This window comes from Lynx rufus, unplaced genomic scaffold, assembly GCF_022079265.1.
Source record: "Lynx rufus isolate CCGP_SWC_20201006 ecotype Redwood Valley unplaced genomic scaffold, mLynRuf1.p SCAF_5, whole genome shotgun sequence".
Taxonomy (NCBI): domain Eukaryota; kingdom Metazoa; phylum Chordata; class Mammalia; order Carnivora; family Felidae; genus Lynx; species Lynx rufus.
The window spans coordinates 90,094,715-90,109,389 of NW_025814867.1; the positions used below are offsets into that span (position 1 = coordinate 90,094,715).

At 51.8% G+C, this 14,675-nt stretch overlaps 1 protein-coding gene across 1 annotated transcript in view; it reads left to right on the forward strand.

The window, feature by feature from the left end:
• ADCY5 (adenylate cyclase 5) overlaps positions 1-14,675 on the forward strand; it is a 143,276-nt gene that overhangs the window by 124,709 nt on the left and 3,892 nt on the right. The window contains exons 13-18 of the mRNA XM_047099619.1: positions 5,531-5,647; positions 6,015-6,179; positions 8,925-9,100; positions 10,747-10,776; positions 12,077-12,209; positions 14,089-14,352. Coding sequence (XP_046955575.1) covers positions 5,531-5,647; positions 6,015-6,179; positions 8,925-9,100; positions 10,747-10,776; positions 12,077-12,209; positions 14,089-14,352 — 885 coding nt within the window. The remainder of the gene's footprint in view (positions 1-5,530; positions 5,648-6,014; positions 6,180-8,924; positions 9,101-10,746; positions 10,777-12,076; positions 12,210-14,088; positions 14,353-14,675) is intronic.

The window sequence follows — 14,675 nt, forward strand, 5'->3', positions numbered from 1 at the left end:
GGGCTGCTTTGCCCTAAGGATCATCCCTGGAGCACTTCTTTTCTTCTGGCGATGCCGTCTCAGAAGGCCAGTCTGAGCATCTGCACACGTCGCTCCTCCCTTCCCTCGGCATCTGTGCTGCCCTGGGCCCCACAGCTGCTTGTCTTAGAAAAAGCCATGCTGAGGGGCGCCTGGGTGGCTCAGATGGTGAAGCGTCTGTCTTCAGCTCAGGTCATGATCTCACGGTTTGTGGGTTTGAGCCCCGTGTCGGGCTCTGTGCTGACAGCTCAGAGCCTTTAGCTGCTTCAGATTCTGTGTCTCCCTCTCTCTCTGCCTTTCCCTCACTCATGCTCTGTCTCTCTCTGTCTCTCAAAAATAAATAAACGTTAAAAAAATTTAAAAAGAGGGGCGCCTGGGTGGCCTGGTCGGTTAAGCGTCCGATTCGGCTCAGGTCATGATCTCACGGTCCATGAGATCGAGCCCCACGTCGGGCTCTGTGCTGACCGTTCAGAGCCTGGAGCCTGTTTCAGATTCTGTGTCTGCCTCTCTCTCTGCCCCTCCCCTGTTCATGCTCTGTCTCTCTCTGTCTCAAAAATAAATAAACGTTAAAAAAAATTTTTTTTAATTTAAAAAGAAAAGAAAAAGCCACGCTGCATCCCTCCTTGCCATCACACAAGGGTCCGGACTCAGAATCTCAAATTGGAAATGGCTGGAGAAGTGAAGCAGCCCAGACACCCACCTGAGACTGGAATCCCTTTATGATAATAAGGATGGGCTGGCCTCTACTTGATTACCTTCAGGGATGGTGAGCTCAGTCATGTCTCCTGAGTACAGCCTCTCCTCTTTTTGGGCACCTCTGACTGTTCCATCAGCCTCCCTGTGACTTCTGCCCCATCCTCCTATGCTTGTTTCTGACAATGCTAGCATTTCTGCTACCTCCACTCAGATGGGTAGAAGAGGTTGGCTGCCTCCTTTCCCCACCTTCTGGTCTGGGCCCCCTGTCTTTACTGTGGCTCATTAGCACGTTCTTACTTGGAAGGCCAGACTCCTTTCCTGCATTTTGGAGCTTGGGAGTAGATAGGCACAGAAGGAGTACTTGGCCACATAGCTCTTGGCGTGTGTGTGCATGCTTGCGTGCACAGGTGTATACATGTGTGTGTTTAAATCTCCATCCTCCAGGCTGCTGGCTCCTCTTAGCTTGTCTCCCACAGACTCCCGGGACCTGACTGCCTGAGCTCCTGGGAACTGTGGCCAGGGCTGCTTCTAGGCTCTGTGTGCTCTGTGCAGTCACCAGAAACCTCTTCTCCCTCCCTGCAGCCTGAAGTCCACCACCGCACCCCCCTGCCCTTGCTGGCACTTCTTTCAACCCCAGCCTGGCTACTGTCCCCAGTTTCTGAAATAGGGTCTTACTACACTACAGTACCTCTTACCTCTTAGGTATCTTCTGTCCTGTGGGGACTTTAGAGCCCCACACTCACCTTCTCCTAGCATGCTCAGGGGCACGTTTTGTCTATTAGAGGATACATTTTGCCAGACACACGTTTCTTTGGGGATAGAGAGCGTTTCACTCCAGGAGGCGTATCTTCAGTTCATCCCATGGCTGTTGAGCCAGGCAGTTGAGGGTCCACATCCCAGCTCTGCACTTGGAGCTGTGTTTTCTAAGCTTTGAAGAGGGCGTTTATCATATCCATACTGCAGATGGGGTCAGTGAGGCTCAGAGAGGTTAGGCAGCTTTCCTGAAGCCCTGGGGCTAGGAGGTGCCATAGCTGGGATTTAAACCCCAGTGGTTCTAGATTCCAGAGCCACAGTCCTTCCTCCCAAAGACACTGCTTTTGTTAATATGTCCATTTGACCCCAAGGAGTGCAGTGGTGTGGAGCCTGCCTTGTTTGGCCTCTGCAGTTTTTATATCTTAAAAAAAAAAAAATGTCGTAAAGTAGGAGCTACTGCTTTTTAAAATCAGTTTCTTGTCAAAAAGGCTGTTTTCTTCATTTTTTCCCCATTAGATTTCATCACCTTTTTTCATCTCTGCAATACCTTGACCCCACATCACAGAACCAGGACCCCAGGCTGGTCATCAATTTGCCTGGAGGTTTTCAGAGTGGCCGAGATCAAAACTGTCCTTCACCCCAGTCATGGTTTATTAATTATGTCCCCACTCCTGTATTTCATGTTGAATTGATTTGAGTTCATCAGACTGGGAATGTACTGGTTTGGAATTTTTTTTAAATCTTTTTGTTTTTGTTTTTGTTTTTGTTTTTTGAGCTCTAATTGTGAGTGAGCAGGCATTGAACAATTGTTTGCACAGGCACAATTATCCTGCTGGAAAAAAAAAAATAGTCTCCAAGATCTGGTGGCAGCTGTGATGCATCTCTGTGAGAAAACTCTGTCCAGGTGAAGACGTTCACCGTCCGCACTGGGATTAATATGATGGGAGTTAGGGTCAACATACAGATGAACTTTTTGACTACAGGAGATGAGATACTCTATATCAACTGATACCAGAGCAGGATGTCAAATCTTCTGGAGATTTGAAGTTTTAAAGTGAAGAGCAGGTCTTTTTAAAGGATGACAAAGGAAATCGGCTTGTAGCAAGCCAGTGCATTAAAAGTCAATCATTTGTTAGATGTGAAGTACTTTTCCAGCCTGAATTTTAAAAATAGCCTGCAGTTCTTCTCCCAGCCTCTGGGTGGCCCCTGTGGGGCTCCTGGTCCCACCTTCCCCGGGAAGCAAGCCCGTGTGCATATCCTGTTCCCCAGCCAATTTCTAATAACTAATAACTTTTGCCTACATCTCATCGGTGAGTGCAAAATAATAAAAGAAACCCTTCAATTGATGGATAGGGTGATTAGAACTGAAATTATTTAAATAACATGGGTCGGGGGATAGGATGGAATGGCAACATTTCAAGCAGACAAAAATTAGAAACCATCTGTCATACCTTTTCAGAGTGGGATCCTCTTACTAGTGCCAGAACACTTTCCCCATCTATGAAAAAAAAGTCCTTCAATAGGAAACAGGGATTTTCACTCTTACTGGCAATAGAGCTCTTTAAAAATGCAAATATTAACTAAATTTTCTGTTGAATTTAGCAGCTCACAAAGCACTTTAGTATGCATCATTTCACCGAGTCTTCATGGCCACCTTGGGAGATAGATCTCCCCTACATATAAATAGGAAAGCTGCAGCTCAGAGCCCTTGATGATTTTCCCAGGGTCAGGCAGCTGGTAAGAGCTGTGTAATAAGTTCCTTATTGAGATACAATTCACATCTATAAGATGCACCTTTATGAAGGTGGATGAAACTGTAATTCAGTAGTTTTTAGTATATTCATAAAGTTGGGCAACTGTTAACCACTATAATTCCAGAACATTGTCATCATCCTGAAAAGAAACCCCATACCTTTTAGCAGTCGCTGTTCATTCCCTGCTCGCCACAGCCCCTGGCAGCCTCAAACTCTCCTTTCTGTCCATATGAATTTGCCTGAACTCCTACAACGTGTGGCCTTTTGAGATTGTCTTCTTTCACTTAGCATATACTCTCAAGGTTCACCCGTGTCATATCATGTAAAAACATTTTGTTCCTTTTCATGGCCAAATGACATTCCATTCTGTGGAAATATCACATTTAGTTTATCAATTTGAGTAGTTTCCACTTTCAAGCTATAATGAATAGTACTGCTATGAACATTTGTATACGAGGTTTTACATGGACTTACGTTTTCAGTTCTCTTGGGTATATACCTACAAGTACAGTTGTTGGGTCATATGGTAACTGTTGATCATTTTGAGAAACTGCCAACCTGTTTTCCAAAGCACCTGCACTATTTTACATTCCCACCAGCAATGGATGAGGATTCTGATATCCCTATGTCCTTACCAACACTTATTATCACCTGACTTTTGGATTATAGCCATCCTGGTGGGTGTGAGCTGGTATCTCATGTTTTTGATATGCATTTCCCTGATGACTCACAACAAACATCTTTTCATGTCATGTGCTCATTGGCCATTTGTATAGATTCTTTGGAGAGATACCTATTCAAATCATTGTCCCATTTTTAAATTGGGTTGTCTTATTGTTGAGTTGTAAGAGCTCCTTGTATACTGTAGTCCCCCCCTTATCCATGATTTCATTTATTATGGTTTCAGTTCCTGTGGTCTGGAAACAGATGACCCTCCTTCTGACGTATCGTCAGAAGGTCAGTAGTAGCCTAACACTACCTCACGGTGCCTACATCATTCACCTCGCTTCCTCACATCACGTAGGCATTTTATCATCTCACATCATCAGCAGAAGGGCGAATCCAATAAGATATTTTCAGAGAGAGGAGAGACCACATTCACATAACTTTTATTGTAGTATATTTTTGTAATTGTTCTACGTTTGTATTAGTTATTGTTATTAATGTCTAACCATGCCTAATTTATAAATTAAACTTTATGCTAAGTGTATGTATATAGGACAAAGCATAGTATATATGCATTTCTGTACTGTCTACAATTTTAGGCCTCTGGGGGGGGTCTTGGAATATATCCCCACGCATAAGAGGAGACTACTGTATTCTGGTTGCAACACCCTTATTAGAGATATGGTTTGCAACAATTTTCTCCTATTCTCTGGGTTGTCTTTTTGCTTTCTTTCTTAAATGGTACATAATACAAAATTCTCCATTGTAACCTTTTTAAATGTACAGTTCAGCAGCATTAAATGAATTCACTCTCTGGTGCAACCATCATCACTGTCCGTCTCCAGAACTTTTTCATCTTCCCAAACTGAACCTCTATACCCATTAACCAATTAACTCCCCACTCCGCCTTTACCCCTGGCACCCGCCATGGTGGACAAAGCCAACTGTGTAGATATAGTGGACTGAGTCATTTAGCTACCAAAACTGAGGTGGGTCTTTGGTTGGACATGCTGTTTGTCTAATTGAAGGAAATGTAGGGAGGGTAGGTGAGGGGAAACAGGAGATCAATGGGAGTCCTGAACAAAAGGTTCACTTAATTCACTTGTCTAGGGCCCCACCCTCCTGCTCACATGCTACTCTGTCCCCTTCTCACAAGCCCATTTCCTCCCTTCAGACCCTAAGTTTTCTCCAGGTCCTCAGACCCACAGCTTCTTACTGCCAAGAAGCCTTCTGACCCTCCTTGGGAAAGTTCTGGGTCCTTCCAGGCTTCCTTAACTGCCTGATTGTAACCCTGACCGGCCCAGAACTCACATGGCGGATTCATGTGCCTTTTCCTCTGTTCTGCTGGGGCCCGGATAGCACCTTTCCTTCCACCACGCCTCTCTCCCCTGTAAGCTTCCCAGGTAGACTCACTCCTGGCCAGCCGCAGATTCTGTGCTGTCGTCGGCCGGGAGCAGTGGGTCAGTGGTGTGAGCCATCGCACACTTGCACACTAGGAGGGCATTCAGAAAGGACCTGGGGTTATGCTGGCATGAGACAAAGGTGGAGGGGAGGGAGGGCTCCCCCAGCTCCTCTATGGCGGTCTGGAGAGTCCTCACTGAACTCTGTTCTGTCTCTCTCTCCCTCCTCTTCCCTTGGTTCAGCTCTTCCCGGCCCCGCTGCAGACCCTTTCCAGGAAGATCGTGCGGTCCAAGACGAACAGCACCCTGGTCGGAGTGTTCACCATCACCCTGGTGTTCCTGTCGGCTTTTGTCAACATGGTAGGTGGCTCTACCCCCCACGCCTCCCTGGAGCTCCCTCTCCCCCAGAATTTCTTATTCGGTCTTCCTCTCAGGTCTGGATTCAGATTTGACTCCTAAAGCCTCTCACACAGGCTTTTAGTTCCTTGCTCTCAAGGCTGGAGGGACCAGAAAGACTCAGGAAGTCCCGAGGGGACGTTTATGAGCCCTAGCCTGGGCAGCCGGGCCAACCTTGCCGGCTCCTTGACTTCTTCCAGGCTCCTCTCCTGTCCCCCCTGTCAGTGTCAGGCTGCACCTGAGACCAGGGTGGACAGACACCCGCTGCCCTGTGGAGATGGGCTGCCCTCGCCTGGCCCCCACAGCTGACCCTCTCCCCCGCTGCCCCTAGTTCATGTGTAACTCCAAGGACCTGTTCGGCTGCCTGGCGGACGAGCACAACATCAGCACCAGCCAGGTCAACGCGTGCCATGTGGTGGAGTCGGCAGTCAACTACAGCCTGGGTGACGAGCGGGGCTTCTGCAGCAGCCCCCGGCCCAACTGCAACTTCCCCGAGGTAATGGGCAGGGGGCTCTGGGTGCAGACAGACCCCTCTGCCCCGCTCCCTCTCTGCCTTTGGCTGCTCTGGGGGAGTCAAGGGCTCTCAAGCTCACAGCCATCCCAGAGACCTTGTCCCAGTCTCTCAGTCCGTGTGCCGTACATCAGTGAACGAGGCCAGCCTTCTCCATGCAACAGTAAAACAGCATGCTTGCCGTGGGCCAGGCACTGTGCTGAGTATTTGACATAGATTTACTCATTTCGTCCTCACAGCAGCCCTTTGACATAGACACTGTTAACATCTTTTTTACACAGATGAAAGTGAGGCACAGAGAGGGTAAGTCGCTTGCCCAAGGTCACACAGCTAGGAAGTGGTAAAGCCAGAGCTTTCACCCAGGTCCTCTGGCTCCAGAATTCTTAGCCTTAACCTGAGGGCAGAGCTGTTTGTGGACCCTCCACTTTGGAGCAGGCCTGCCTCAGGAGAACCTGCCTGAGCTTCTCTGCTATGGGCCAGAGAGCAGGGAGGGAAGCAAAGGAACCCAGTCCCAACCCAGTACTGCCATCAAGGTCATCCATTCAAAGTGTACATACAATTCATTGGCTTTTAGGATATTCACAGATGTGTGCAGCCATCATCGTAATCTAGGTAGAACATTTTCATCACCCCCAAAGAAATCATACCCATAGGTTATTGGGTTTAAACACCGAGAACCCTTAGAGAGCAGCATGCATTAAGTGCTGATGGTATGTGCAGTGCTTCATTTACCTTTTCCTCAGGAAGCTCTCCGAGCCTGAGGCCAGGCTTCCAGCCCAGGGCATCTACTGCATGCACTGGGTAGTCCCATACCCCAGATGCCTTCAGGGCTCTCACGGAACCTGTGAGGTGATGGTAGTTGTTACCCTTTTCTGGGGAAAGTCCAAGCTTTCATCCAGTTCCAAAAGGGCCCCGTGACTCACAGAAAGGTCCAGAACTGCAGTGAGGGCCGCCGGGGCAGTCACAGAGCTGGCCTCCCTCCCCCAGCCCTGGGAAGAAACCCGATCCGTCTCCCCTGTACAGATGGGACAAGGGAACCTCCATGAAGGGCAGGACTCCCGCCAGCATTCATCTAGACAAGCGCCTCTCTTCCACCTGCCGCTGGGTCCGGCTGAGCCCTCCCAACCTGCCGGGGCGGTGGCGGGGGGGGGGCAGCCAAGTCTCCCTTCTGCCTCTGCTCCCTCGTGCAGCTGGCGGAACTCACAGGAGCTGCTGCTTGAGGGCTGTTTGCTGAGAAGCAGGGGCTTGTTTGATCTTACAGTTGCCCCTTGGTGGCTGCTGCTTCATGGCAGATGCTGAGGAGTGGGCGAAGAGAGTGGGGATGGTGGCTGCAGGGCTTATTCCGGCTCCTCACTTGAGGGAGATGGTTGGTCCCAGCCTTCAGCCCTCACCAGTCTGACCAGTTCCAGTCCCACTGACCCCAGGCCTTGATGACTACAGAGCTCTCAGGTTCACATGTCTTCTGATTCAGCAACTCCTCACAGATCCCAAGGCCCTTGGGGACACCACCTGTAAGCCTTGGCCTCCTGGCTGTCTGGCTCAGGGTCTGAATGGGCATCCAGGCTGGCCCTGGGGGCTCCCTCCCCGCACCCCCCCACCCCCAAGGACAGGATTATTATCCTTGGGGCTGTTTTTATCTGGGTGGATACCACCCCCCTACTCCTTCCTCTGCCCCTGTTCCAGGTAGTGGCTTGAGGCTGGCCCCTCCCAGGGGGCCCTCTGTATCCCCTCTCTGGGTTCCTGAAGGCCTGAAGAGGCTCAAGGTCCAACCTGGGAGCGTCCCCCACTGCCCTTTGGCCTCCAGCCCAAAGCAGAGGAAGTGCAAATTGAGTCTGAGTGCCTGACTCAGAAGTCACGATGCTAAATTCAAAAGAAAGAACAAAATAACGACGGTGGCATGTCTAGGATTAGCATCAGGGGACGACAGAGCAGAAAGGAACCTCCGAGGTCTCTGGTTCAGCTCCTCTGTTGTCTGAGAAAGAAACCGAGGCTCCAAGACCAGAAGGGACTTCCCCAGGGTAAATCGTGTAGGGACACAATCCCTGGTCTGCAGCCTTCTGGGCCAGACAGGTTCAGAACTTTGGAATTTTTCAGAGTTTGAAAGAGTATCTCACACCCCCAGTGTAGCCTGGGCAGCACCTGATAATGAAATACAGTAATATTTCTGCAGCAAAATGTATGAATCGTCCCCAGAAGCAGGCTAAAGATGATAATTAGCATCACATCACGTGGGGCAGGCTTTGTCATCAAATAAGGCCAGTTCAGATGTTGCCACCACATTAGTCATGAAAATAGTTTCGGTTTGCAAACCATGGGATTTCACGTTGCAGGTCAGGGGCTGGGGCCTGTGCTCTCTGCAGTTACTGAGGGCACCAGGCGCTTCCTCTCATGGAATGGCAGTGGTGAGCCCGTGACATTGGAGCTTTTGCAGATGGGGAAAATGAGGCTTAGAAAAGTTGAATAAATGGCGCAAGTCACACCAACAGTCCACAATGAATCAGAGTTACGACTCAAGCCTGCCTGAGCCTGGAGCTCTGCTCTAACCACTGGGCGCTGCTGCCAGCATTGGCCAGACTCAGCCTAGAGCCCCATCTTCTGGTTCCTAACCAGGGCCCTTCTGGTTTCGTCACAAGTTCGCATTGGCCGAAACGTGGTTGGCTCAGGGGGGCGGGGCGTGGGGCCCGGAAGGGTGGGGCCGGGGCGCTGAAGCCCGCTGCCCTCTCTCCGCAGTACTTCACCTACAGCGTGCTGCTCAGCCTGCTGGCCTGCTCCGTGTTCCTGCAGATCAGCTGCATTGGGAAGCTGGTGCTCATGCTGGCCATTGAGCTCACATACGTGCTCATTGTTGAGGTGCCCCGCGTCACGCTCTTTGACAACGCTGACCTGCTGGTCACCGCCAACGCCATGTAGGTGGCTCCCCACACTGGGTCTGGGGCAGTGCAGGGAGGTTGGAAGAGCAGGCGGCTGGGAACCTGGGCTGCAGGGGGCTTGCAAGGGGAGTGTTGTGTTGCCCCCCAGCCTACCACCTGGGCAAAGCACCAGTGTCTAGTCTTCCTCCTCTCTTTCCCAGTGGGTGGGGGAGTGGCCTCAGGGTGAGTAGGTCCTGCTGTCCCCTCCAGTTTGTTATTCAGTCCTGCCCTCAGGCCTCAGTGAATTGTTCCTCATTTGTTCAGGACAGTCTCTGATGAGCTATTTTCACTTAATTCCATCTGTCTGTGGCACCTCAGGCCCAGAGGGGTAAAGATTCAACAGAGCTGGACGGCAAGGTCTGTGAGAGCAAAAGAACAGCCTTTGTTGTTCATGGGCTCTATGTCCTGCCTCGAGCTAGACACTGGACATACATTATCCCTTTTCAGCCTCAGAGCAACTTAGCAAGGTCGGCAGGGCTGCCAGGATGGTTGGGTAGTCTGTGCACTGCTCAAAGGCTCCTAGTTATGATGGTGAGTCGTTAGGTCCCACATCTAGGTAGCAGGCATGGGAGTTGTGCCTCAGGCTACCTAGCTCCCAGTAAATTGGGAATCATACCTATAGTAGTAAAATGTAGGTAAAATGCCTGATATCAATGCTCTTTTCTTCCCATCACTCTATCCCCCCCCCCACACACACATATACATTGGGAAGTGCAAAAAATGTGACAGGTCTGTGTCCCCTGAGAAAATGCAGCAAACTGTGTTTTCTCCAATTTATAGGATGGGATCCATTCATCCATCTACCCATTCTTCCAAAAATATTTCTTGAGGGTCTACCATGTTCCTTCCCCCATCCCCTCCCCCCTCCTCCCCTCTCCTTTGCTGAAGCAGCAGCAGAGAACAGAGGTCATTTCTGGTTTGGGAGTCCCTGGCTTGGCTCCAGGGCAGCACTGTCCAATAGATAAATAATGCAATGTAATTTAAAATTTTCCTAGTAGCTATATTAAAAAGGCAAAGCAGACAAATTTCATATTTTTGTTTAACCAATATATTCAAGATATTATTTTAATATGTAGTCAATACAAAATGATTCACGAAACCTATTACATTTTTTCCCACACTAATTCTTCAAAACCTAGTATCTATGTTACACTTGCAGGACATTTTAGCTTGTACTAGCCACACTTGAAGGCTCTAGCCACACGTGGCTGTGGTAACTACACTGGACACAGCATAGGTGTAGTGTTTCTTCTCCTCTGGATGCAGCAAAGGGCTGGGGTGGTGGCTGGGCTGGCTTCTGTCCAGGCGGAGGTGCTGGGGGGCCCCAGGGTCCCAGGTATGGGCTTGGGTGATTTGTGGTCACGGAGACCAGATGCTAGTTGGGGCTGAGCTTTCTGTAAGCCTCCCATCCTGAAAGTCTCCTTGGATCCAGAGGGGTGTTGGGGGCGGGGGATGAGGGAGCAACCGTAGTGGGGGCAGTGGTATCAGGCACGGGGCAGCAGGGCTGGGAGTGGTGGGGGAGCACGGCGGTGGGAGGGGCAGAGCAAGGTGGGAGACAGAACGGGGGAGGGGGGCAGAGCGGGAGTGGAGACTGCCAAGTCGAAGAGCAGCCCCGAACCGCCCTCCCCGCTTCCTGTTCACAGAGACTTCAGCAACAACGGGACCTCCCAGTGGTGAGTGGATACTCTCCAAGTCCTCTGACACAGCCTCTCCCTGCCCTTGGCCTAGAGCTGCCAGAGGCCAGCAGCCCAGGGCCCAGCAGAGAAGGCAGTGGTGCCCATTGGGGAGGGGGCCTCTGAGGTAAGGTGGGCAGTGAAGGAGAAGGCTGGAGGGGGCAAGGGAAGCCCTTTACTCCCCAGGGACCAAGGATGCCTCATTGGGTAGATGCCCTTCTTTTCTTGTGCGATTCCCACCAGCCCAAGATGACCTAGGACGCACAGGTCATTTCCAGAGACCTCACCTTAAGGCATCTGGCTTCCCACTCTTCCCCAGGAGCATGTGTCAGACCCCAGGCCCGGGAGAATAGGAGCTGGTGCCCCCTGGCTCCCTGCCAGAAGAGAGGGGCCAGCAAGGCCTGTGGGCTTTGTGGGGTAGGCCCTGAACTAGGGCTACTGCTGGTCAGGGAGTCTGTGCAGTGTTCGAGGCTCAGGCTCTCTGCTGGGACAGGGAGCAAGCAGGGTTTGGGAGAGCAGCTTTTATGAAGAGTATGTATTAATGTTAACAGGAATGCAATTAGTCATTATTAGCTACCAGGTGTGGAGTTCCTACTGTTTGTCAGGTGCTGTACAAGGAATTTTGTGTACAGTATTTTTCTTTTTTAATGTTTATTTATTTATTTTGGAGAGAGAGCGCAAGCAGGGGAGGGACAGAGAGAAAATCCCAGGCAGGCTCCATGCTCAGCCTGGAGCGTGATGCAGGGGCTCGATCCCACAACTGTGAGATCATGACCTGAGTTGAAATCAAGAGTTGAACACTTAATTCGCTGAGCCACCCAGGTGCCCCTGGTATCTTTAATTCTTAAAATGTGGGTATTGTTATCCCATTTTACAGATTAGGAAACTACGGTTCAGAGAGGTTAAGAGACTTGCCCAAAGCCCAGAGACGGCCAGTATGGCCTGCCTGGCTCCCTTGTTACTATGCCCACGACCGCTATCTTGTCCACTGGGAGACACCTGGGATGTACATGCTGCCTTTTACAAGGGCCTCATTTATCCCCTGATGTGACCAGAGGGAAGCTCCCCAGTGATGGGGGAGAGGCGGGCATCAGGAGAGGAGTAATGGCTGCTGAGCTGCTGGTGTGAGCAGGGGCTGAGACAGGGCTGCCAGCTGAGGGGGCTTCCTGGAGGAGGCATTACCTCAGGCAAAATTTGAGTGGGAGGTTAAGGAGAAGGGGGAGTAGTAGGAGGAAGACAAAGGCCTGAGGGGGCCTCTGAGCCTGCCATGAGGTGCCAGGCATCTGCCTCCTGCCTGCAGCCCTGAGCATGCGACCAAGGTGGCGCTGAAGGTGGTGACACCCATCATCATCTCAGTCTTCGTGCTGGCCCTGTACCTGCACGCCCAGCAAGTAGAGTCCACCGCCCGCCTGGACTTCCTCTGGAAACTGCAGGTGGGTGGCCCTGGGACTGGAACTGGGATGGGGGACACACCCAGTCCTCGCAGCATTTTGTGAGTGAACGAGTTCATCACCTGGGCTGAGACTTCGTCCTGCACTGAAAAGGTGTCCTGCTCAGTCCCACTAATCTGTGCCCCATGTCCCAGCAGGTCTGCTCCCTGCTTTCTGGAGCCAAGAGCCAAAACCCTGGAGCTTATTCCAAACCATCCCACCCTTGACAGTGCTGGGACTTTGACGGTCCCAAGACATATGCTCTTAAGTCACAAATATTGGCCAGGCATTGCTGTGTGCATCCAGAGGCAGGGACAGAGGGGAGGCATGGCCTCTAGTCTGTAGTGTGGGCAGCGAGGAGTCAGGAGAGAGGGGAGCGGACAGGAGGTGAGGACTGTGGGATGTAGTCCCCATGTCACAGAGGCTGCAGTGCAGGAGCTGGTCCCACAGGCTCCTGAGCAGGGCCTGATGTGACCAGAACTGGCTTGAAGACTCTTCCAGGGGAGAAAGGATTGAGGGGGCATCAAAGACCATCAACTGGAAGCCTGGACGGGTGGCTGTGCACTGGCCCTGGGGAGAGGTGGTCCAGGTTGGGGCAGAGGCAGTGGGGTGCTAGTGCCCAGGGAAGTGCTCCAGCCTCCAGGCTTTGTGCCCTGTGCCCTGATGGTGTCAAAACCCGGAGGAGGGGATGCCACTGGGCCACACACAGGGTAATGCTCCAGGTGCTAGTGATGGACCCAGCCGCTGCTTGTTACCTGCTGGACCGACTCAGAAGGTCCAGGAGAGGGCGCCCACGGTGAGAAAGTCTTCCTTGTGGGCAGCCTCAGACCTGTTATTCCAGTTACTTCATTCTTAAAGATGGGAGCATCCAGTGGCCCCTGCTGTGTTTTGCAGGAGGTTGGCTGAGATTCCCCACTGAACGGATGCCCTGAGGTTGGGGGAGAGCCAGGGAAGTGGTCCTGGTGCTTTTGGAGGTTGTAGCTGCAGCCAAATAGAAAGGCCTCCACGTTTAGTTAGGAAAGCCCCCAGCAGGCTGGCTAGATCTTTTCAATGGCCCTGCTAATGACCCTTTACCTGCCTGTTTTACCAACATGATCACTCCCAGTTAAAGGGGCCATTTTGTTTGCCATCAAGAGGGAGGAAGCTAGTAGACCGCACTGTGTACCTCCTGTGTCACATGAACTCTGGTCAGATGGCTCCTTGCACACTTTGGTGCATAACTATCTCTGCTCTTCAGGCTGTGGGCCACTGTTGGCCTCTTGATTTGAGGGCTCTTAAGCTAGAGGGTAAGTGACCACAAACCCCAATTTCCCAGACCCAGGACCCAAACTGGGGGGAACCAAAGTCAATGGTGATGTGCCCATCCCACCCCTGTTGGCACTCTGGGGCATCTGTACCTTCTGGCCCTGGGGTGAGTCTGCTCTGGTGGGAACCAGGGAGATTGGTGGGGCTTTAAGCCATCATCCCAGTGGGGTTGGTCTATTAAGTGATCCTTATCAAACTGCTTTTCTGATTGTACTTCCTGATATGAAGAAGAAAATGGACAGTTGTGGAGCACTTGGTAGCTGGAGGGCCACTGGAGCTGTGGTTTTGGCCATCCCTGTAACCCCCTGCCTTGGTCTAGCTTTGGTCGGACAGGATGCTCTCAACCTGTCTTCCAGGACCCGTTTCCAGTCCGGGGTTCCCTCCTTCGGGGCCAACACATTCCGAGGGGCAGGCAGGCAGAGCCCAGTTGGATGTGTACAAGTGTCTCACTTTTCTGGTGCTTCCTCATGGAAAGCCAGAGGTGGGGACAGCAGGGGGACAGAGGCTGGGCACAGTGGAGGTCTCGGGTGCACGCGGGCAGGCCGCATGCCTCTCCTGACCGGGCGCCGTGTCCTAGGCCACAGAGGAAAAGGAGGAGATGGAGGAGCTGCAGGCCTACAACCGGCGGCTGCTGCACAACATCCTGCCCAAGGATGTGGCCGCCCACTTCCTGGCACGCGAGCGACGCAATGATGAGCTCTACTACCAGTCGTGTGAGTGCGTGGCCGTCATGTTCGCCTCCATCGCCAACTTCTCTGAGTTCTACGTGGAGCTGGAGGCCAACAATGAGGGTGTTGAGTGCCTGCGACTGCTCAATGAGATCATCGCCGACTTTGACGAGGTGCGACGGGTGGGCAAACAGGAGAGGGGCGGGGGAGACAGGCACCTTGCCTACATTTCTTCCTCTATTGTGTTACAAAGGAGAAAACAGGCCTAGAGACACTGCTTGCCTAAGGTCAGTGCTAGTAGGTGGAAGAATGGGGGTCCCAGCCCAGGCATTTGGAATTTGAAGTCTCTGCAGGTCTGTTGTCCCACTGAGGCCCTGCCCAGCTACCTTGCCAGCCACTCTCCATCAGCCACCGTTCCTTTCCCACCAGGCTGGGGCCCAGCCTTTGAGGGAGTCCAAGGAAGGAGGGACTCCTAGGCTAAGGGAGAAGGCAGGAC